At 38.2% G+C, this 25,496-nt stretch overlaps 1 protein-coding gene across 4 annotated transcripts in view; it reads right to left on the bottom strand.

Annotated features, from left to right (window-relative positions):
* Positions 1 to 25,496, bottom strand: part of Nup58 (nucleoporin 58) — a 56,909-nt gene extending 31,413 nt beyond the window's left edge. For 2 of the 4 annotated variants that reach the window (XR_005875086.1, XM_040740557.1), the window contains exons 1-11: positions 25,203 to 25,496; positions 21,521 to 21,663; positions 17,323 to 17,472; positions 16,362 to 16,499; positions 14,400 to 14,510; positions 11,504 to 11,528; positions 10,271 to 10,336; positions 9,369 to 9,543; positions 5,473 to 5,552; positions 3,422 to 3,540; positions 2,949 to 3,031 (exon numbers count right to left, since the gene is read on the bottom strand). Coding sequence is in view for 3 of the 4 variants with exons in the window: in XM_040740557.1 (XP_040596491.1) it covers positions 2,949 to 3,031; positions 3,422 to 3,540; positions 5,473 to 5,552; positions 9,369 to 9,543; positions 10,271 to 10,336; positions 11,504 to 11,528; positions 14,400 to 14,510; positions 16,362 to 16,499; positions 17,323 to 17,472; positions 21,521 to 21,663; positions 25,203 to 25,309 (1,197 nt within the window). In the remaining variant the exon portion in view is untranslated. The remainder of the gene's footprint in view (positions 1 to 2,948; positions 3,032 to 3,421; positions 3,541 to 5,472; positions 5,553 to 9,368; positions 9,544 to 10,270; positions 10,337 to 11,503; positions 11,529 to 14,399; positions 14,511 to 16,361; positions 16,500 to 17,322; positions 17,473 to 21,520; positions 21,664 to 25,202) is intronic. The other 2 variants (XM_040740556.1, XM_040740558.1) reach the window with 2 other exon arrangements.

Below are 25,496 nucleotides of genomic sequence, written 5' to 3'. Positions count from 1 at the left end.
CCCCACCTACAATATTCTGCTTTCATCAGCTAAGATTACTGGCAAGCAGAATAATATTTAAATAGACATTAGTTTACCACCTAACTTTTCCTTAAAGCATCTAGTTTTCTTCTAACCTTTAAATGAAAGTACTAAATATATACCAACTAAATAAGCATTTTTAAATGAGGGGGCACCATATGATAAAGGAAGATTTCACACTTTTAGCACAGGAAGGCTGAATATTAAGAAATGTGGCATTAGTAGCAGGTGAGGGAAACAAATCTCATTACTGTTCTCAAATCCATTCTTCCTTTCCCTGTGTTCCATACATACCCCCACACATAGTACAACTTTCAATAATGAAAAGTAATGGCCTAAGACTCCACAGTAACATTGGGGTGGGGGGTAGTAGCAGCAACCACATACCTAATACCAGTCATAATAAATTCTAAAACTTCCCACTTTGTTAACGTCTCTGAGATATGCTGGATAAGGTAGTTTAAGTCTCTTTCAATTGGTTAATGAAGCCAAAGGAACAAAGACACTGTCTCATAAGATTCAAAGATACAAATCTAGAGCTTCTTTTTAGCTTGCACACTACTTCAGATGAAGATAAATGGTAACATACTTTCCTGGGTAGTTGCTAACTTGACATATGCTAGAGACATTTGGAAAGACAAAGGACTCTCATCTGAGAGCATGCCTCCGTAGAAGGGGCCTGTCAAGTCTACCAAGTACTCTTAACTAGTTATCAATGTGAGAGGACCTAGACCACTACGGGGAGTGATGCCAACCTTGGTCAGGTGGTCTTGAGTAGCATAAAGAAAGCAGACTGAGCAAGCAATAAGCAAGCCAGTCCTCCTCTCAGGCTTCTGCTTCAGTTCTTGCCCCGACTTCCTCAGTAATGAGTGTGACCTGAGATTTACAACAGGATAAACACCCTTTCCTCCCCAAGCTGCTATTGGTCATGGTGTTTATCACAGCAATAGAAACCCTAACTAAGGCACACAACAAATCTGATCAAAGTAAAGTCTTTGGTTCTTGGAAATATATCTAAATAAAGCAAAAACAACTAGAGGAGCTGAAACAGGAGCTCCAGGCCTATTTATTTTTCTGTCTCAAACAGAAAACAGATTAGAGACAACAGATTATTCAACTATCTATCTATGGCAGTCTCAGCCAGATTTCTGGCCTCATTACCAAAAAGGCTATTTTCAAACCAGAGGGGAGAAATCCATTACAGACAACTTTGTGACAAGGCCTGGCATCATAGGTCTATAATCCCAGATACTGCAGAGGATAAGACAGGATATAACAAATTAAAGGCTTGCCTGAGATGTAGAGTAAGCTCAAGGCTGACCTGTGCAACTTATTAGCTCACAACCATTTATAAACCCAGTTCCAGGGGGAATCAATGCCCTCTTCTAGCCTCCACAAGCACTAGGCACACACACACACACACAGTACACAGATATACAGGAAGACAAATACTCATACACATAAAAATAAAATAGCTTGGGGCTAGAGAGATGGCTCAGTGGTTAAGAGCACTGGCTACTCTTCCAGAGGACCAGGGTTCAATTCCCAACAACCACATGGCAGTTCACAACTGTCTGTAACTTTAGTTCCAGAGGATCTGATACCTTTACAAAGACATATATGCAAGCAAAAGATCAAGTCAGACGGTGGTGGCGCACGCCTTTAATCCCATCACTCTGGAGGCAGAGGCAGGAGGATCTCTGTGAGTTCAAGGCAAGTCTGGTCTACAAGAGCTAGTTCTAGAACAGCTAGGGCTACACAGAAATCCTGTCTCCGAAAAAAAAAAACTCACAAATAAATAAAATGAAAATCAGCGAGCAAAACACCAATGCACATAAAAAAGGAACTTTTCAATAAATTATAAAATAAAGCAACAAAAGCTCTTAAGAATGTGAAGTAGAGGAACCTCACCCATTATATAATATCCTATTTTGTTTTTTGGAAACATTCATAATAAACTAATTTTAAAATTAGCACAAGATATATATCAACACAGAATCATCTTTACCAGTTTAAAATCTTAAAGCAACATTTATCATAGTAATAAGATTTTCAAGAAAATCTTATAATCTTCCTTGAGAATTTTTCTTTAAAATGCTTTAGTTTCCAATCTGTTTATGCTAAAAATTTTTAAATGGCCCAGTTTAAAACAGGTAATGTCTTAAAAACTCCATTACCACAAATCAAGCAGAAATGAACACACTCAATGAAATGTCTACATAATCTAATTAGATTCTCTGAATTTTCAAGGTTTTTTTGAGTATAGATAACTAAGAACTTAACATTTGTTTAATTAGCAGCAAAAAGAAAAAGTGTATTTTACATTTCATTTAATAGAGAGCCATCGGTCTGGTTTGCACATAAAAATTTAAAACTAGCATTATTACATAAAGATCAAATACTCAGTAACAAATTATTTCATTTACATTATTTGATATAATTACTTACATAAACATATTTAGTAAAAAGGTTTCCTGTACTTAGAAGGACTTGTTGTAACCAAGTTTTTTTAGCTTTATGATAAATATTAATAAAACATACTAGACTGAGTCAGCATTAAAAAGGATTTACCACTAGGGATGTTTGTTTTCTACAGTGATATTTATACTAGGAAAGAGAGAAACAATCTGAATGTCAGTTACACAAGCATTGAACAAATATACAATCACCTTCTGTAAACTACCAAGAATAGTGATGACGGAGAATGAACAGTGACATCAAAGTTATTCCCAAGGTCCTATTGCAAAGCTTTGTTGTTTGTTTTTCTCTTTTTAGTTTTTAATCAATGAATATGGCTGGGTATAATCATGAGTTAAAGTAGTCTTGGCCTTTTCACTTACACATTATTTAAGCTGTTTCTGAACAATCATGGCAACATGTTACCAGACATGTCTACGTAGACAGGTGAACCTGCAATGAACACTTACCTTTACATTTTCATGAATAGATTGAAGCTGTGCAGCTAAAGCTACAAATGTTTGATAAATTTTCTGCATAGCCATTGATAAATCTATAAGAGAAAATTAAGAAACAAATATGTAACCATCAATATTATTCTACTATTCTGTCCTAGTTTTGGTAGTTAATATGTAAAAGGAAATGACTATCAATTTACAACTACAGAAGACAGCAGGCAAAAAAGACTGAGAAAAGGCCATTTCCATAAGTGACCTGGAAAGGAAGGGGACTTCTACACAGTCCCTTGTCACCACAGTAATGACTTACAATAAAGCATTCTACATTTCCAGGGAAGCAAGACTTACCAGGGACTTTCTTGGAAATTTGCTTAAAGTAGCTTAAGACAAGCACTAGTAGTTATTTGCGTATCTACTATACAAGTTTAACCGACTATCAATAGCATAATAGTGCTATCACAAAATTGCAATAGTAAAGATGTTACCTTGAGGAGTTATATGTGAATTGTTTGCTTGAGTGGCAAGATGGTTTTCTAGTTCTTCAATCTGCTGCCTGTACTGCTGAAGCTGTACCTCAAATTGTTGAACCAAGACTCTGAAGTAGCTATAAAAAGTTACATCAAATATTTAAAACGTTATTTTCTTTATACTTAAAAAGAAAGCCAAATAAGTAATTGTCATCTATTAAGTTGGGCTTTCAATTTAGGATGAGGATGTAAGTCACAGATATCACTAAAGCAAATTCCCAAGCACTGAATATTATTGATGTATTATTATTCCAATCATGGAGGGCAAATTATACAAACTGACTTCCTACTCTTTAGAAATAGCAAGGTCAGCTGGGCAGTGGTGATGCACACTGCCTTTAGTTCCAGCACTCTGGAGGTAGAGGCAGGTAGATCTCTGTGAGTTCGAGGCCAGCCTGTTCTTCAGAGAAATAGCAAGGTCATCCAAAGCAAGTTACAACTAAACTATTACAGACATGTAGAGATTAAGGAAAATTACAAATAAATACAATATTACCCCACAACAGGATCCTAGAAGGTTGAAAATCACATTAACGGGGAGGAAGGGAACTAGTAAAATTCTTTATTTATTTATTTACTATATTATTTATTATATATACAGTGTTCTGCCTGTATGTATGCCTTCATGGTAGAAGAGGGCACAAGACCTCATTATAGATAGTTGGGAGCTACCATATGATTGCTGGAATTGAACTCAGGACCTCTGGAAAAACAGCCAGTACTCTTAACCTCTGGGCCATCTCTCCAGCCCAAATCAGTAAAATTCTAATAAAATGTTTTAGTTTAAAATATTTCATAGCCAGGCAGTGGTGGCACATGCCTTTAGTCCCAGCACTTAGGAGGCAGAGGCAGGAGTATCTCTGAGTTTGAGGCTAGCCTGGTCTACAGATCGAGTTCTAGGACAGTCAGGGCTACACAGAGAAACCCTGTCTCAAAAAATACAAGCAAACAAACAAACAAATAAATAAATAACAGAAACAACACATTTAATCAATGTTAGCTTCCTATTATTGATAATTATACTATAGATCTACAATATGTTAATATTAGGGACAGTGAATTAAGGAATTTATAAAAATTCTTTGTACTACATTTTTACAAGTTTAAAAAGTTAAATCAAATTGTAGGTATCACTAAATTTTATGGGAGGGGAAGAGAGGAGAAAAGAAAGGGGAGGGGCTTTGAAAGTTTTTGGCAACATGAATTATGCTGTTGGTATGAAAAAGGCAAGATGAAATCATGGAAGCATGCCAAGTCAATCTGAGTAGGATTACAGTTATTTCCTGAATTTGGTTAACTGGATGTTATATAAGCAATTATCCTTATTTTTCAGGAATTTACAGTTAAGCATAAGCCATTAATTTTGTAAATAATGTAAGGTTTTGGTAGAGAGATGTAAATAGACATACAGAATATAAAAACAAAATATACATGATAAATAGAGTAAGTAGGGTATTTGATAAAGAGTACACAGGAAATTTCTACTGTTAATATTTTCTGAAATTCTAAAAATAACTTCCTGAAGCAAAAGGAAAAAGAGGAAAACTACAGGAGCAAGAATCTCTCAAATCAATGTCTCTCTGTCTCTCTCTCTCTCTCTCTCTCTCTCTCTCTCTCTCTCTCTCTCTCTCTCTCTCTCACACACACACACACACACACACACACACACACAAACATAAGTACACATCTGTCACCTGTTTCTGTGACTTCCAAGGTCACGAAGACTTTGAAGAAATCACAGACTGATGAGGTAGCACAGGACCAGAATTGAGCTCACTGCCAACAGACAGGGAGCATTTTGACTACCTCATGCTGCTATCGTAAGAAATTCAGATCTTAGCCTTTCAGTGAGTCGGGAATAAACTAGCCTCTTAAGATAATTAGGAGGAATCAACATAAACATCCAAGTTAAGCCTTCGCATGTAACAAATGAAAAATTCTGAGTATGATTATTGCTCTGCTGTCTCAAAATGCAAAACTTGTTTAAAAAAAAAAATCCAGTAACTTACTCAGCAGGAGCTGTATTTTCATGTTGAAGTCCAGGTGGTGTTTTCTGGGTTCTTAAAGCTATTTCAGCATTTTTTAACTCCTAATACATCAGAGATTTTAAAAACACACACAGGAAACAAAACAAAACAAAAAAGCAAGGTAAGAGTTAGAGTAGCGTACAAACCATTTCTTCACTGAGATGCCAAGCAATTGGATGTACGTGCTTTAAAAACGGAACAAACTGCTTTACACGTTGCTGAAACCTCTTTCTAAAGACAAATTGAGCTTTCAATAAATTTTATAAAATTTTAATGAACTAGTGATTTTTTTAAAAAACTGTGAATTCTGCAAATTTATAAGATGAGTTTAAACACAATATTGTTTTAGAACCTCCATGATGCAAATATGGAAAGCACTATTTTAGGAAAGGCAAGCAGACAGAACCAAGCAGAGGCCATCATTAGCAGGCATTAGCATTTGGGTAGCTGACTACTATATACACTAACACTACTCACGGATTTACTCATGCCATCCACGTCACTCAATAAACCTACTTCTCTTCTTACATGAACAAGTGGGGTCACAGACTTTACTTGCCTAATACACAGCATGGGAAGCCTTAGAGCTCAGAATATTGGTCTTCTACTCTCCCTCAATGTCATTTTACCTTCTATCCAATGAGTCCTTAGGACTAATATTCTGTTAACACCTTATACCCCACATTCTTGTCATTCTACTGCTTTTTCCTTTTTTTGTGGTTTTTACATTTCTCTGTATAACAACCCTGGCTGTCCTGGAACTCCTTCTATAGACCAGGTTGGTCCAGAACTCAGAGATCCACTGTCTCTACTCCCAAATGCTGGGATTAAAGGTATGTGCCACCACTGCCTGGCTACCTCTATTTTGTTTAACTTATTTTTTAAAAGAAGTACTTCCAATCATAACTATTTTCCCTTATTAAACCACCAACCTGTTAAATCTAACTAGCTATCTGTACCATTTTACCTTTTCTTTGTTTTTAAGACAATCCCCTGTTATATATCCCAAAGCAGCTTCAATTCATAATTCCCATGTCTCAGCCTCTTTAGTCACTACACCTCCTGCATCACCCCAGCAACTCTCACTATCTACTTATGAGAGCATGATTCTTTTTTTTTTTTTTTTTTTTCTCTCTTCAAGACAAGGTTTCTCTGAGTAGTTTTGTAGACTAGGCTGGTCTGGAACTCACAGAGATCCACCTGCTTCTGCCTCTTGGGTGCTGAGAGCATGATTCTTGACAGGCCTTCTGCTGGCGGCAAGACCTCACACACACCCATGTCATACTCCTGGCCATCGCCCCTTTTCTTTCCTGCACACAAGTCCTTGTAACATTTAAAAATCTTTGAGACTAAAAAATATCACACATTAAATTCATGGTAGAATTGTCAATTTTGAGTCTTTGTGCCTGAAAAATACAAATTTTTAAAACAGAATTCATTGAAAGCTATGACAACTAAACCCAACAACACAGCATCTAATATACCATCTTGCATCCACTCCAAACAAAGAATGCAATCTACTTAAACTCTTGAGTTAGTCTGCCAAAAACAAGACTAAATGGTAAAGTGTTTACGAAGCTTTGTATCCACTAGATTCTAGTCTGTCACCCTTCACCAGAGTCCCTTTATTTCCTGGGACAGCTTTCTTTGAGGGAAATTCTTGCAGTCAAGATTGGTAATGATTTCACAAAGGACTCAGTGCACTACTTAAACTGATAGTTCAGACTTTGGGTCAGTGTTAGCTCTTGACATAGACTGTAAGACTTTGTGAAGAAATCTCAGTATTGTCTCCTTAAAGATCTGCTGCCTGTCCTTATCACCTTAAGACTCTACATACTAAGCCTTTTATTATTTCAATTAGCCCCACTATCTTTTTTTTTCTAATCTCAGAAAGACTTACCAATTTTGCTACATACAAATACCATACATTTATGGATAGAATCATCCATTTTTAGAATTACAGTGAATCCAAGCATAGTGTTGGGTTCAATGACGATACCAGAAATTAACTAAAATCCTCACATCTGTAAGGGATTTTTCTCTTAGTGAAATCATCTAAAGTATAAAACCCATTTTTAATCCAGACGGCAGAGGTGGGAAGGCCCACTGTTAATCTGGGCCACACCAGCTGGCAGCCTATGGAAAGGACATGGAAGAAGGAAGCTTGCTCTCTCTGCCAGCTTACCCTTACTCTCACTGGTTAAGTGCATTCCTTCATGTGCATTAGAGCCTACTTTGGGACTCCAACATATACTAAAGACCAGATGAGACATCTAGCCTCATGGACTTAACAACTACTAGGTTCTTGGATCTCTGGTAGGTAGATGGCCATCATTGGACAAGCTAGATCACAGGTTCTAAGCCATTCTAATAAACCCTCTTTCTCTCTCTCTACATATATCTATTTACAGAATATATATACTTAATATATATGTGTGTGTGTATACATATATATATATATATATATGAATGTATAAGTTCTTTATATTTCCTTTAGAAAACCTTGGCTAATACAGGTTTTCCTAGTTTGGCACCTCCATTATTGGCTAATTGTAAGTTTTTATAAACATATAAATTCATGTATTTCACATACAAAATTCAGCTTCATATGATTTCATGTCTGATCAAAGCTTAAATATACAATTATCAAAAGCATAATTAACATTTTGTTTTTCCTAAAACATACCTAATGATAAAGGAAAAGTGACTAAAAAAAAAACCACACACACACACAAAGGAATACTGCATTCACATTTAATGAAACTACTAGGAAATGAGAGTAAGAAAACAGACAACAAAATTTTCCAATGCTTTTTAAACATTATAGTTTATTTATTTATTGGTTTATTTCGAGTCAGGATTTCTCTGTTAGCCCTGGCTATCCTAGAACTCACTCTGTAGATCAGGCTGGCCTAGAACTCACAGAGATCTGCCTATCTCTGCCTCTGCCTACTGAATGCTGGGATTAAATGCATGTGCCACCACCACCCTGTAAGCATCATAGTTTAAAACAACTGTTTTAGTAATACTATTTAAAAGATTACAAAGCATTCTTGAATAAATGACTTACAACTTATTACATAACCACATTTGAAAGTTCTACTGAAAATTCTATCACTTCACTTCTGAAGAGCCAAGCACTTGATACTCCTACAGTAAAAAGGGATCACACGAAACTTACCAATAACTCATTCAAGACGATAGGAAACATGACTTTCTAATTACAATACATAAAACACAAGTAATTCATATGTTATCACTCTTCTTCCGTAGTGTAGAGAAGAACCACCTAACTGTATTATGTGTATGATACCACAGGTGGAAACATTCAGTAGGTACCATGGACAGATGACATTAGTCTCATTCTCATTAGGCAGGTTTAACTAAGACCAGCAAAAAAACCAGTAAAACTCAGTATTAACAAAGCATGCCGTAGTTTTTAATCTAACAACAAACAAGGTAGAAAACATTTTCTGTCCAGATATTTTCCTCCTTTATAAGATAAGTTCAGTAAAAATATCTATGAGAGCTCATGGCTAACTAAGGGTGGAACGAGCAGGGATTGCTCCTCAGCCTCTTTAAGTTCTCTGTGGATCTAACTGCATAAGGGTAACAGTACCTATCCCAAATTACTGTCATGAACACTAATCTAGGCTAAAAAGAAGTATAAACTACGTAGGCTATTGTTATACATATATAGAGAGAGCACATATATAACATTAAATAAAAGTAACAGCAATTTAAAATTTTATGAATGCTCTGGTTTTCTTATTAGTATGTACATATTAAACTTTTCAATTAAATAAATTCTATTTTTTATTTCTATTTCAGGAAAGAAAAAAAAAACCCTTAACCCCACATAGTGATGAGTGGCATACCTGAGCTGTTTCTAACTTGAGTTTGTCAATATTGAGAGTGTTCCTCTGCAGCCCACTGGCAGCCAACGACAGAAGCTGCTTCAGAGCCTTGATGTCTTCCTGGACTTTGAGCATCGCTTTGGAAGACATTCGACTAATTTCTTCTTGGACTTGTTTTTGTTCTTTGACAAATTTCCTAAAGGAATAAAAGAAGAAGACATGTGACAGGATTAGGAGTGGGGACTAGAGGTGGGGAAGGGAGGGAAGGAAATGATGTACATGTAGATGGCTCAGCAGGTAAGAGCAATATACTACTCTAGCAGAAGACCCAAGTTCAGTTCCCAACACTCACAACCAGTGGTAACTCCAGTCCAAGGTCCTCTTCTAATCTGCACAGGAACCAGGCACACACACACACACACACACACACACACACACACACACACACAGTGCACAGACATACATACAGGCAAAACACTCATACACATAAAATAAAGCTTCAGAAAAAAGTTTTAAGTAAAAAAAATTTTTTAAAGACACCAAGATAATATAAAATACGTTTAATAAGCTGTCATAATCTAATGTTTAAAAACTACAATTCATACTTTTTAGTAGAATGATACTTAAAGAATTTTAATTCTTACTTTTCGGCTTAAATTTCTTTTACATTATTTTTTTGTGTGCCTGCTCATTTTTATCAACTTGACACAAAGTAAAGACCTAAAAACAGGGAACCTCAATTAAGGAACTGCCTCCATCAGATTGTCCCATGGACAAGTCTGTCGGGCTTTTTTTTTTTTTTTTTTTTTTTGATTAATGTGGGAAAGCCCAGTCCACAAAATATTTAGCAGAAAAGCTGTTTCCCCTAAAATATGCCCAAGACTTGTTCAAGTTTCATTTACTGGTTTGCACTTGGTACTTACTGGAGATTTTCAACATCCTGACAGATGACAGGAGGCAGGCTCTCATCCTTCAGAGCTTTACTGTCCCTAAGAGAAAAGCCACACCTACATTAATGCCCCCACAAATGCAGTAACACTATGCAGAGTCTAAGAACTGACAAATGTTGCCTATGATTAAAAAAAGAGAATAGAACAATGTTTCCTACTTATTTTGTTTGATTTCAAAATCCTACAAAGAAAATAGTTTTCCTGACAAAAATAATTTTAGCAATTTATTTGACACCAACATTTCTTACCAAATATTCTTAAAATTATTTAAATAAATATCTGAAAAAAAGATAAAAAATACTAGGCTGAATAGATGCTGGACTATGTTTCTTCTGATTCATATTCTATGGCTGACATTCAAAACAGTATGATAATAAAGAAAGCCTACAGCATTTTTCATGAGATACTCAACATAGCTTAGTACTTTATAACATTCACCAAGATGGAAAAATGTCTACTAACATAATTACAAATAACACAGAAAATAATTAAAATTTGGCATGCTGTAATAATTTTACAGTGCTAGTTAGAAACCCCAATCCTCTCAGATTCTTCATTAAAGCTTTGAATTTGGAGTTAGAGATGTTTAACTTGTCAATCTATATAAATACCAAAAATCTGAAATACTTCTGATCTCATGAACACTCAACCGTATGAGGCCAAAGCAATACATGTTTGTGAGGAGTGGACCTTTGTCCACTAAGCGAGCAATTGGCAAGAAAAATGATCACAGTGACTTGCGAGTAAAAAAGTGACCATATTCCAAGCAAGCATATGATGCATATGGAACCTATTACCTTGGATGAACACACCAGGGAGTAAAATGGTACTGGAATAATTTAAATTTGTTATGTAAAACTGATAGTGTAAGGACTGCAGGAATAACTCCGTAGTAGAACTCACACTTAGCAAGCATAAAGTCCTGGGCTCAATACTCAGCACCAAGAAAGCTAAAACTTAAGTATTGGTATTATTTGAGAAATGTCAACACTTTTCCCAAAAGAAATGGCTTTAAAATTTCTCAATGGCTAGTAATCAAAGACTTGATATTTCAGAGGTTTTCCAGAACATATATTTATGTTCTGGAAAAACTAATTTTCCTTCTAAATGTACACCTGGTTATAATTTACTTCTATCTATACAATCTGCCAACAATTTAGTAAAGAAAATGTAATTACAATATTTAAAGTTAAGTTTTAAACTTACTCTGGCCTTGTTCCTGTTTTATCACCTAGAAAATTAAAAAAGTTTCATGTAAAATAGGTCATTTAACAACACATTAACACATCCCAAGTTCTAAATGAACATAAATTAAACAAAATATAAACACAAGTATTTCAACATCATGCAATGTGATTTCCCTGTCCTGAACTGCAGGAAGAACAGAGCATGATGATGGAGATCTGACACCAAGCAACATTACAGAGCTCAGCTGCATCTACTTCCCTCAAGAAGAAAAAACTTTTTTAAAAAGTCTCTTGTATGAACAGTTTAGGTCACTGTCTAACTCTAGATACCACCATCACCAGTATTGATACCCTAACTTCTCCAACCTAACAATCCATAAAACATTCTGTCAATCATTTAAGACAACTGACTGTCTCCATGTACATTTTCATCTGCCATAGAATATATCTCGCACTCAACAAAGGACATCATAGGTAAAATGCCAATCTACTATCATTCAAACTTTTCTTACAGCAGTAGTGAGGTAAGACATTTTCTTCAAATGTGCACTATGCAAATATGTTTTCTACATTTGTGAACTGCTCACTCCTGTGATCGGTACATTTTCCCTGAGGTACTATTCATACTGTTAAGTTATCCAACATGAAGCATATTTTTGTTTCAGACATATTACATTTCATTCATCTATTTCTAAAATTAGATCTATAACGCACAAACTGATTTCAGAGATGCTAAAGTGTGGGGACACATATAAAAATCAAGCACTCTATTTTTAATGTCATTGGCCACACATCTTTAAACAGAGATGGGGTCAGGTCTTCTTCGGTATAACTACTCATATTTATTTTTCCATAAAAGCGTGGATTCATCATCTTTCACAGTTCATAATGATGTCTAGGATTTGATGAGAAGGTAATAAAGATAAGATAATAAAAACAAGGGTTTAATTTTTTTAACACAAATAGCTCGTTTTCTTTATTTATTTATTTTTTGTTTTTGTTTTTTTTTGTTTGTTTGTTTTTTTTACGAGACAGGATTTCTCTGTATTGTTTGAGGCTGTCGGTCCAGCCCAGCCTCGAACTCACAGAGATCCGCCTGCCTCTGCCTCCCGAGTGCTGGGATTAAAGGCGTGCGCCACCACTGCCCGGCGCTCATTTTCTTAGATCTGATGTACTATGGTGGCCTGAATGAAACGTCCTGATAATCTAGGGAATTTGAGTACTTAGACCCCAGCTTATGGTGCTTTTTGGGTAGGATTAGGATGTATAGTCTTGCTGGAGAAGTGTGTCACCAGGGGCTGGCTCAGTTTTCAAAAGCCACCTGCCATTCCCAGTTTGCTCTCTCCTCTTCCTGTTTGCTCTCAAGCACTGCCCCAGAGGCCTGCTACCTACCATCTCTGCTGTTATCATGCACTGTCACCCTCTGGAACTGTAAGCCAAATAAACTCTTCTGTACGCTGCCTTGGTCATGGTCTTTTAACACAGCAATATAATAGTAATTAGGCCATGCAATTTTCTTTGATACTTTACTTTTGAGCTATAATTCTCTATACACAACATGTAAAATGAGCTACACTATCATGGACTGATCTATCAGTAATATATACTTACAAACTCTTCCATATTACCCTCCACTTCCCCTTTATTATTCCATACACACATCACTAACCCTGCTTTATTGTTCACCCCCCATCTCATCTCCATGGTCCCTTTCTTCCCCTCAAACGTTTCCCACTCCTGCTTTCATGGCACACATTTGATTATCTTTTGTTCCGGCTTCCCTATTCCTTTAGACCTCAGTCCTCATTCTCATTTCATCTCTCTCTCTCTCTCTCTCTCTCTCTCTCTCTCTCTCTCTCTCTCTCTCTCTCTCTCTCTCTCTCTCACACACACACACACACACACACACACACACACACACACACACACACACACCTATATTGGCCTCTTCAGAAGGGCAAAGCCTTAATCCATGTTGCCTCTTCTTAATTACCTACTACTCTCTCTCCAAATGACTAAATCTCATAGATATAGGGTCAGAGCTAACTGCTATAGCTACTTGATAAAAAGAGACATTCTGGTGCTGGAGATTTGAATCAGTGGTGTCTTACTTAGGCTTCTATTGTGATAAAACACCCTTACCAAAATGGAGGGGGGGCACTATTTTACATAACCCTGGACAATCAGCTCAACCTCCATATCAATCACCAATCAAGAAAATCCACCACAGACTGCTCTTACCCAGGACCCAGTTAGGTTACTAGCGCCTATGGCAGTGGTTCACAACTGCTGTTCAATTTCAGCTCCAGGGGAGTGATCCTTTTTCTGAATTCTGTGAGCATGTGCATTCTCCAATACACACACACACACACACACCAGAGAACATGGAAAAACATGCTGTGATTTAACAAAAGAATCCTGACAGACAATCGCTAATTAAGGGAAACAGAAGGTGGTACATGTGACCCTGGGTACTTATTCTCACATAATCTTTGCTCTACTCTAGCTCAGACTAGTAGGACAGTGGGGGAACAGGAAAGAAGAGAAATAAAGTTGTGCATTTCTCTTATTCCTCTCTTTAGAAATAAAAAAATATCAACTAACTACTGACATAAGAATTTCCAATGTTAAGTAAGAGTAGATTACAAACATCCAGATCATGATCCTGATTTAAAAATAAGCATTAATATAAACATTAATGAAGTTATGTAAGACATATACACATATAAATTTAAGCTATTTACCAAAGTCAATACATTGTGCTCAAATTTGTGAATATTGATGATAGACAATGTAAACAAATTTAAAGGAACTAATGAATACATAGCTAGTGATCTCTCATGCAGGAATTTTAAGTAACCTGCAAGCTTCTCTGCAATGCCATTACGACATGAAACTGAGGTAACATCACTTACTCTTTTTATCTGAGGAGGTACTAAAATCTATACCACCGAGGCCTTCGTTGCCTGCAGCTGAAGTAGGTGCTGTTGTTCCCAAAGACAAGCTTAAAGCATTTTGTCCGAGACCTGTAAATGAACCAAATTTTATCAATTTTCCTGACTTTAAGAGAATTTCCTCTTACTGGCAATGCACTCAATACTTAAAGACCACAGATTTTCTTACCACCTGTTTTAGGAAAATAACATGAAACAAAATCTGTAACAAATGATTTGGGTAAATATTGATAATCTCATTAGATTTGATAATATATTTAGTTTGGAAGTTGGACTCTTTCACTATTAAAGGGCCCAACTATATTTAATTTGATATAGGTAAACATTGACTTTTTTATTTATTTTTTAACTTTTTTCTACAAAATTTGTTTCACATGATATACTTTCAGGTGAATACATCTTGTTGTTTGATATTTGGAACTACACAATTTTAAAATAATGTAATGTGAATTCTAAGATGTGTGGTATACCTTAAATGTTAAATACTAAATACACATCCCCAAAAGGATATTAACACAAAACAAAAAAGAAGTGTACTTAAAAAGTAAATAGTCTTTATTTTCTTATTTAAATCTCACCTACTGGCAAAAAAAAAAAAAAGCTCAAATGGACTACAGTAATCATAGTAAGTATACTTAGAAGGCAACCAGATTTTGTGTTGACAAACCTATTTTCCTACAAGATGCTACCTGTTTTAAAAGCAGAGAAAATGTGATGTGGCAATGACTAAAAGAATAGTTAAACAATATTATGCTAAGTAACCCCAACCTACAATCTGAGTGTGCCAATAAATAAAACAACTCTGGCCCCAAGCACTTCACGGAAGTGATATCCACCCGATGGCACTTTTAAGTTAGCACAGGTATAACGTAAGCATTGAGTACTGTGTCAAGAGTCAAGAAGTGGTACAGATTTGGCTGAGAATGCTCTGCTTCCTGATCCTGTGGAGATGTGAACAAGCCAGGAAGATGCAAGCTCTTGCCACCACAGGCAGCACAGGACTGCCCACATGTCATGCCTTAACCTCTGCTGTATGCCCTTTATAGAAAATATAAAGTGTTTGGTTACAACAGTAAGAAAAGCAAATCCAGAGCACTAGGAAGTTATAAAATGACCTGACTCTCCTTTCTACTGTATTTTTATTTTGATATTATAAGAATCTGTGAGACATGTTTACATGCTTATCCTACAAGTAAGCATGATGTAGTCACTTGTATCTAGTTACTGGAAGATATTCTGTGAACACTATAGATTTCTACAGGTCACCATGACCTAACCCTTGCCTTCCTTTACAATCACCTGGATCTTTTCCATTCATTTAATACCTCAACAAAAGACAAAAAATAACTAGTTTCTTTGGTAGAAAGCATCAGCCAAAGGAAAAAAGCTATTATAAATGAGTCTCAGAATACTATGGTTTTCACAATTTAAATACATATAAACTTCTCCTAGTTGGAGAATGTTAACCAGAAACTCCTGCAATTACACTCTTATGTGACATAATTACACAGTGTCTTCAAATAACTCTCAAAACACCCTCTCCTATCTTCCAGAATGGAAACCATACTGCGAAGCCAGGCTTACCTAGCTATAATACATAAAGTTAGGACATAAAGCTTCCTTGTAACTCCAACTAAGCAAATTCCACCAAGCTACATCCTCTGCCCAAAATGACTTAACTGACATTTATTAAAAAGACAAATTCCTATGGAAGTTTTCTGAATCTTTCCTTAAATAGGCTCATTGAGGAAAAAGGACAACATATTCTAAAGTATGGCTAAAATGTCCACTTACATAGGAAAATAATTATTTTGGTTTTCATGCTGAAAGAAAAATATTGTTTAGAAACATCTTTTTAACGAGCTAAAATAAAGTAAATTTAAATGCAAGTATTTACTATTCTGGAAAAAAAATATCAATTACCCGATGCTGCTGTGTTTGCACTCTGGAAAAGTGAACCTCCCAAGCCAGCTAAGGCTCCCCCTAAAGAAAGCCCGGTTGATGCTGTTGTAGTTGTGGCTGGTGTTGTTCCCAAATTATTTAAAGTAAATCCTGTGGATGCTGAGAGTCAAAGAAAGAGATGAATAAGCCTTTATATAGCACTTAACACCACAGGAAAATAGCACATTCTCAAAAATAGAATCCCATTGGCACATCTGAATCTTTGGGGAAACCACTTGCTCAGGAAAACTTTGAAAACACTCAGAGTAAAGAGGAATGGCAATTTCAAGGCAGTAACTGGGATTCTTCCTCTTTGCCCCTTCACTCAACAAAATAGCTTTGGGCACTATTACAATGGTACCTGATAACTGGTTCTAGACAACAATATAGATTGTATCCCAGTCAATAATTTTGCCTTTAAAAGCAAACAAATCTTGAGCCAGGTGAATTTACAATTGTCTTTATACTTCCTGCCATAAACAGTCTCTTGAAAACAAAGAAGATAAAAAACATCTGAATATTTCACCCCTCTGATGCTCTTTATTCTGAGTAGAGGCCATATTTCAAGATGGGCAAAACTGCTTTAATGGCCAATACTATCTTTTTCCCCAAATAAAGTCTTGTTACATAGCCAAGCCTTGCCTTGAACTCAAGGTCTTCCTGAGGCCTCCTCCCAAATCACAGGTGTGGACTACCAAGCCAATAGTTCAGTAAGACAAAACTGCTAATTAATTCAAATAAAAAATTTCCCAAAGTATAGTTGAGTTTTAAAATTTTTTATGTTTGTACAACAAACCCTTGTTTGTGTATAGCAAACGCTTTACCCACTGAACCATCTCCCCAGCCTGATATTCTATTTAATATAAATGGCTACTGATGTTCTCTAACTGGATAAAACTGTAATATAACCATCAAATTCAATTTTCTTCCCATTCTGTCTCACCTGCTGGAGTGGATGTCAGAGCAGACGAAAGAGTGAGACCACTAGCTGAGGTAGACGTGCCAGGCAGGGCAAATGGTGTGGCAGATGCTGCAGGTTTACTGAATCCTAAACTGAAGCCTGTTGTAGATGCAGACGTAGTAGCTGGTGTTCCTGTTTAAAAAAAAAAATCTCATTTTATCTTAATCATACAGATGTTGTGCTGGTTTTAATTAGTACGCTCATGTCTGTAATCCTTTATCATAAATAGGATAAGAGGATTTGTAGGTGTGAAAGAAAATACTTGAGTTGGGACTAATATCATGGCGAATATAAAGATGATCCTTTGAGTTAAGAAAAAGAAATGCAAGATGGGTGTGGGCACACGTCTTTGATCCCAGCATTCCGGAGGCATAGATAGGCAGAATCTTTGTGAGTTCTAGACCAGCCTGGTCTACATAGTGAGTTCCAGGACAGCCCGAGAGACACAGTGAGACTCTATATCAAAACAAACAAAAACAAAACCCAAAGAAAAAGAAATACAAACACAATGACAATCTCAACTCCATCCCCATACTCACCTGTAATAGCACTTATTCCCCTTCACTCTCTGTGCTCCCAACGGAATAGTCCCTCCTGTCCCAAACAATACAAGTAGTTTGATATAGAGACCCGGTTTCTGTCAGCACCAAGCTCTCTTCCTACTCCTCCTTTCCTGCCTATAGATCTCTTCTTCCGTTCAGGCCAGTTCTGTTGCTGCTTCCTCCACTGATCTCTCATTTTTATCATTCCAACTACTGGTATATGAATCTAACCCTAACTGCCACCAGCTTCTTTGTTTTACCGAGGCAGTATCTCACTAAGTAGCCTAGGTTGGCCTTGAATTCACAATGCTCCTGCTTTAGTCTCCCTAGTATGGAAAAAGCAAGCATGAGCCGCCATACCCAGCTACAAGTCTAAATCTATGTCTACCTGAATCCCCATTGGTTGGTAGACCTTGCTGTTCCTTTGATCATGCATTTCACCACAAAACAAAACCTTACTAAGTCCCTCGCCTTACTCAAGGCAGAAACCTTGATACTTTTTCCTCCCTTTACACTGTAGTTCCAAATCTTATTATCAATATTACCTCAAAAAATATTGCTGAATTACTGGCACCCTCAAAAACTTTAGTTTAGGCCACCTCTAACAACCTCCTAATCTGTCAGTCTCTTCAAACTCTCATCTACTCTTAGTATTAGCTCAGTTACTTTAACAGCATCTTGGTGTTGGCATTAACTTTTCTTTATGAGACATGAACTAGTGTATATTCATCCCAGCTGAAAAAAGTAAAAAGGAATCATTGGTCAACAATGAGTTTAGTTGGGGAGACCCAAAGAAGCCTGAGTGAGAGCTTGGGCAACTACACCACTGAAAAAAGTTTCTCTCTCCACAGCAATTACAAACTGCTTGTATACTTTCAGGAAAGGGTAGAACCTGAGAACCTGAGGCTTGCCTTTGTGAGAAGCCCTGTACAAGTGAGTCTTCCCTCCCCAAGAGGGAATGTTAGTGGTCCAATCCTGTGAGCCCGATAGGTGACCACTCATTTTAAAACAGCAAGAGCTGAGGACATTACTTCAGTAATTCTGTCCACCTTAAGGATCCTATACGCTCTCAAGTATGTCTAACAGTCTAATGGCCTGGCAAAGTACTGCACATTCTTATATAGCCTCAACCAGCTCTTCCAATATCAATTCTTCCTCCCATTTCCACCTCTGAATCCTAAGCTCTAGGAACAATATTTTATATTCCCTTAGATCCTTTTATGATTACAACTTTATATTTTCAACTGCTTCATGTGAAATATTTCCCATCTCCAGATAAGCCTACTATCCTGTCTTCCACGCTGTCATTCCTGTGTCTACTAGCACAGTATCAGACACAGAATATGTTCACACACTTGCCTGTCCCTCCATGTCAGAGCTCATGAATACCTTGCCCCTGCACTTAACATAATCATCTTCTTAGTACCATGTTCACCACTGCAAATTCAAGTTAATGCTGAATGTCCAAGGCATGACATATAAGCAGGCTACACAGTTCAGAAGCACTAACTGCTCAAATAATATTAAAAGAAGAAATGCAACCCTTATTTGGGTTTCTCCTGGAGTGATTGCAAAAGTCAAAAACCATGCTTCTGGATTGCCTTGAGGGCAACTGAGAGTTCACCAAGCACAGTGCTTTAAAACTATGTATGGGAGGGTTGTAAGAAGAGAGCAAGAAAAGTCTATGTTTACCCTCACAGTCAACTTGTCAGACTGTTAGTTAACAGGTAAGCAGCATCTTAGTAGTCTGCCAATGATGACTTTAACCCCACACAAAAGACTTTTAGCACTTAACACCCACACATCTCGAGACAGTCTTGCTAGCTATCCCGGGCTGGCCCAGGAGGGGCCGAGTAGCCCACACTGGTCTTCAACCTTTGATCTTCCTGAGTGTTGAGGACTACAGACACGTACCACCATACTGGGCTTTACCGTCCCTTCCCCTTCTGTTTTATGGCCATCCACTACTTACATTGTTCAGACTGAAGATAGGCTGACACTCTAGTTGTTTGTATTCCCTTAAGCTTACCACTAAGAAACTATTTTGGAAGAGAATCCAAAATTTTCATTAGAGTGTGTGTGAACATATACGCGCGCGTGTGTGTGTGTGTGTGTGTATGTGTGTGTGTGTGTGTGTGTGTATAAAACTTTGGCAGCAGCAAGGATTAAATCTCACACACACAGGACGACAAGTAACTGTTCTTCCAGTGAGCTATGCCCCTGGCCCCCTAATTCTGTAATGTTATAGATAACTAAAAGCTTTGCTCCAAGGTATGATAGGACAGCTAACATCTCACAACCTTTCAGAGATACAGCAGGGCCAATTCTAAGACTGTCATTGTTTGGTGCTTTCTCCTCTAAAGTCAAATACCTGGAAATGCAATGTGACATAAACTTCCACAGCAAAAGCTATCTATATTTAAAATACACCTATAACTTACAAAAGCATGATACAGAAACATTCAGTTTTTTATATACCCAAATACTGAAAGGTTTTTGAAAAACAATTATGTGGAATCCAGACAAAATTCTTTATCATTATTTTCCTTCCCCATACTCTGAAATATTAGATGAGAGGAGAAAAGCTACTCAATTCATTAGAAAACCAGAGTTTCATCTCTTCTCAAAATTTCTTACCCAGAATTCTATGGTTGTAGCTATTATTCCCAGAGACAAATAGACAAATAAATTGAATGATCAATGAGGGTGGCTTCCTTCTAGACTCTATCTTCAGAGACTAGCACACTTCTAATAGGACCAAATATGTATTTTAGCAACAAACACAAGCATTTTTTTCTAGGGTACTGGTTTTGATAAAACAGGATTTAAAAATGGGTACAGGTAGCCGGGTGTTGGTGGCGCACGCCTTTAATCCCAGCACTTGGGAGGCAGAGGCAGGCGGATCTCTGTGAGTTCGAGGCCGGGCTGGACCGACAGCCTCCAAAACAATACAGAGAAACCCTGTCTCGTAAAAGCAAAACAACAAAAAACAAAAAAAACAAAAACAAAAAAATGGGTACAGGCAAACAAGCATTACTTATAACAAAGTTAAGCCCAGTGGAGGGTGTGGGTAGGAGGATGTTATTCTAAATGGAGCCCTGGAACTGACAACTAGCTGAGCAAGCTTACTGGTTTGTAGCCCTGTTATTATTTCATGGGCACACCTGTGAAATGTGTTACCCACACTGAACAGCCAACGAAAGGCAGCAACCGAGACCAAGAGGTTCTGGAGGTAGACAATAAAAGTAAGGAAACATATTTGAAGCATCTATTACTAAAGCTAAAAAGTATTAGAAACGAAAGCTATCACTCAAATGCGGACCAGAAATTTTCAAGAACTATACTTTCTTTCTGCTAAAACAACTGTTTTAATATCAAATTTTTAAACAAATAAGTAACAGAGCTTTAAGCAATCTTTACTAAAGGAAAAAACTGCAATATTTAATCTACAAAAATCACTGTAATTTGTGTTTACAACTCTCAAGAGCCTGTCCAGAGCTACTCCTTCACCCACACAGTCCAAGTCTTTCCTCCTTTTTAAAGCTCTCCAGTCAGCGATGGCCCCTTAAATAAAGACAGAGATGAAACCGGGGAAGAACTGCCACATTGACCCCTGAGAACAAGAGCACCCTCCTTACCTGAACTTGCTCCTCCTAGCGTGAACCCAGTGGTAGGCTTAGCTCCAAAGAGTCCTGATCCAAAACCACTGGCAGAAGCAGATGTAGATGCTGGGGTGGCAGAGCTTCCGAGAGTTCCAAAGCTGAGCCCCACAGAAGGTGTGCTTGTTTGTAAAAAACAAAACAAAAATAAAAAGCCTATTAATGTTAGTATTTACTCTGGAAAAATACAAAAAAAAAACTGGTTAGGGACTGTTTACTGTCATAACATCTAAGACTAAAGATAGTAAAAGGAATACTAACAAATTCAAATACCTCCCTTTTCTCCTTTAAAAACAAGTTAAATGTAAAGTTAATCTTAAATAATACAACAATACTGAAACATACCTGAACGTGTTAGCTCCTTGGGAGGCTAAAGCAAAGGAACCACAACTTCATGGCTGGACTGAGTTCAAGGCCAATCTAGGCAACTTAATGAGCCTACAGCTCAAAATTTACAAACCAAACGTGGCTTAAGATACAATGCAGCAGTAAGCATGTACATCCTTCTGACCTCACTACTACAGAAACAGGGGCACACAAGGCTGGGAAGGCAGTCTACAAGCAATTAGGGTTAGATCACAAGACAGTCGTCAGCAGGGTCACAAACATGCTGCTCTCAAGTTTTTATCTGAACCCTATAATATTTGAAATGGTCACAGATTGTTTTTCTTTTAAACCATCTTAGTACAGTTCACACTTGTAAATACAACAGTTCAACAACTACTCACATAAAAAAACACACACTTTAAAAAAAAAGTTACTCTAGGTCTCTCTACTGCTACCCCATCATTGCTATAGTATCATGTTCCCTGTCAAGTCTGTATTCACAGGAGGAACTCTTTACAGAGCTTCTGGAAACCTGAATAAAGAACAGCTAGTCAAAACAGGGCAATGTGAACTTCAAAGCTTCTTAATTGTTCATAGCAAGCCTTAGAGACTCACATTTGCAAATAAACAAAAAGTTAACAATCTGACACCTCAAAAATCATGTAGGGCCGGACGTTGGTGGTGCACGCCTTTAATCCCAGCACTCGGGAGGCAGAGGCAGGCGGATCTCTGTGAGTTCGAGACCAGCCTGGACTACCAAGCGAGTTCCAGGACAGCCTCCAAAGCCACAGAGAAACCCTGTCTCGAAAAAAACAAACAAAAAAAAAAATCATGTAGGAAATTAATAGAGATTATAATACATAAAACACAATGGGAAATCTGACCGCTTTCGTAAAGACAAAATCATGCAGACATGCTAACAAGACTGCAATCCAGTTACTCTGAAGAATTACAAGCTTGAGGCTATAATCAAATTTGTTTAAAAAGGAGCTTGAATTGGTGGCACAGTTCTGTAATCTTAGCTACTTATGAGAAGCAGAATTGTCAAATCAAGGCCTACCTGAGCTACAGAATGTGTTCAACATCAACATAGACATCTAAGTTTGCCATGAAATAAAAAATAGAAAAGTGCTGGGGATACAGTTCGGCAATGGAGCGCTTGCACACGTACACCTTCAGTCCAATGCAATATAATACTTGGCTCAGGGTTGGAGGCTTGTCTATCACGCACAAAGCCTCAGGTGCAATCCCCAGCACATATGCAAAAAACAAACAAAAAACAACAACCACACAGTGATGGAGTACATCGATGATTAAGATAGCTCCTATTTAACAAACACATTGCTTGCTAGCTAAATTAAGACAACCACAGTCCTGGTCAGAATATCACTCCAAGTTACTCAAGTCCAGGAACCATCAATTCCAGAGTCAGCTGGAAGAGCCATTCAGCTTTCTGCACACTTTGGGAGCCCAAGAGGGGAAGCTGCAATTCAAGCAGTAGAAATGTATACTTTCAATACGGAAGCTTAGTTAAGTAGCAGATGATACCTAGGGAGTGGTGGGTCTTGGTGACAAAGGAGCTTCTTGAAGAACTAGAACTTAGGATGAGTTCCATAGCAGGAAACTCTATTGTGTTGGTCACCCACTGACTCTAAACAAAAAGCCTTTATAAAACATATTATTGACTACAACTAAAACCAAGTAGAGCTGGAGAGATGGATCAGTTAAGGGCAAGGAAAATCGCTTCAGTTCTCAGCACCCACACCAGGTGACTTAAATAACCTCTGGCCTTTGTAGCATACCTTGGTACACCTTATACACACACATGCATGCAGGCATGCACGCGCGCGCGCACACTTACTTTAAATTTAAAACGTGGTAGCTCACAGTAGGCCTTAACCCCAAGGACGGGGAGTGGGAGGGCTCTGATACCCTCTTCTGGCCTCTGAGGGCAATGCCCACTCATGGTGCACTGTTTAGGGCAACGCGAGCGCGCGCACGCGCGCACACACACATTAAATTAAAAAAATTAAATATTTTTAAAAAGCAAGTGAATTACACCATTAAAATGCATTAAAATGACAAACCTAAAACCAAGTAACCAATCAAACAAACAAACAAAAAGTGAAAGTTAAAAAAAAAAAAGAATGACAGCATAGCTGGGTGGTGGTGTGGCATGCCTTTAAGTCCCAGCACTCAGGAGGCAGAGACAGGCGGATCTCTGTGAGTTCAAGGTCAGTCTGATCTACAGAGCAAGTTCCAGGACAGGCTCCAAAGCTACAGAACAACCCTGTCTTGAAAAACAAACAACAAACAAAAAAAGAGTATAGCGTACAGTGGCTGGTATCTAGACAGCATAGGTAGTACAAGAAAGTATATGCAAAAACATGACTGAAGCAGTCTGATAGCAATTACCTTGGATTTGCTATATCTAACATGAGCTGGGGGAAAAATGAGCTTTCTTGGGATATTAAATCTCTAGCCATTTTAGTCTATAACCACATTATTAAGCTTCAGGAGATACCTTGTCCCTCGAATACACAGTTCCTGATTTTATGAACTCCTGACAAAGTCGGAGTTCTAACGACTAACTCCTTCACCGAAATGTCTTTCTGAAATCCCTAGCCATACATTTGCCATTACCTGACTATATTACATAAACTTATGAATATACTACTTAAGTTTGTAGAGAAAGGAAACAATAATGCGGGTGGTTATAACACAAATCCTTTAGGATATTATGCATACGGTACAAAATTACTACTGATAAACGGGTACTTGAGAATCTCGTGCAACAAAAACAGTTGCACCGTAACGTTTAAAAATCGCAACTACTGCCGGGCGGTGGTGGCGCACGCCTTTAATCCCAGCATTCGGGAGGCAGAGGCAGGCGGATCTCTGTGAGTTCCAGGCCGGGCTGGACCGACAGCCTCCAAAACAATAGAGAAACCCTGTCTCGTAAAACCAAAAAAAAAAAAAAATCGTAACTACTGTAATGAAATCTGAACTATCAAGGGGAAATTTCTGATTATTCTCCTCCTGTTTTGCCATTCCTAAAAGCCAGCAACAAGTTGTCATTCACTCGACACCTTCTATTCCCTGAGACAGAAATGTCGCGAAGGCGTAGACGCGATGCCAGGCCGCTTCCCGCAGTCAGGCCTCCGCGCCGTCTGGGGATTGCAGAGCCCTGGCACCGGAGGTCCCCAACCCAACCGTCGCCCGCCCGCCCGCCTGCTGCGGGGCTCGCAGGAAGCCAAGCAGCCTGGAGCAGACCTCGACAAGCCGAGCCTCGCGGGGAAGCACCGGATCATCGAAGACTTGTTAACGCGGTTACCTAGACGCGCCGGTCCCGAAGGAGAACCCGCCGCCTGTGCCGGTCCCTCCGGGGGCCACGGTGGTGGAGCCCAGCGTCCCGGACCCAAAGGAGAACCCGGCGGACATGGCGGCCGTGGGCGCGACGCCGTCAGCGAGGAGGGAGAGACCTGGGACGCTTCTGTCCCCTCACTGCCGAGGCAGAACGTGCAACATCGCTGTGCCCGGCAGGGACCAGGCGGGAAGTTCAACCCCAGCAGCGGCGCGGCGAGGGCGGAGGGGGCGAGGCCACGCCTGAACGCACGCGCGCCGCTGC

The sequence above is a fragment of the Mesocricetus auratus genome, unplaced genomic scaffold, assembly GCF_017639785.1.
Source record: "Mesocricetus auratus isolate SY011 unplaced genomic scaffold, BCM_Maur_2.0 Super-Scaffold_100707, whole genome shotgun sequence".
Classification (NCBI taxonomy): Eukaryota; Metazoa; Chordata; class Mammalia; order Rodentia; family Cricetidae; genus Mesocricetus; species Mesocricetus auratus.
Note: the sequence above shows the minus strand (reverse complement) of the source record. Positions and strands in the feature narration are given on the sequence as shown.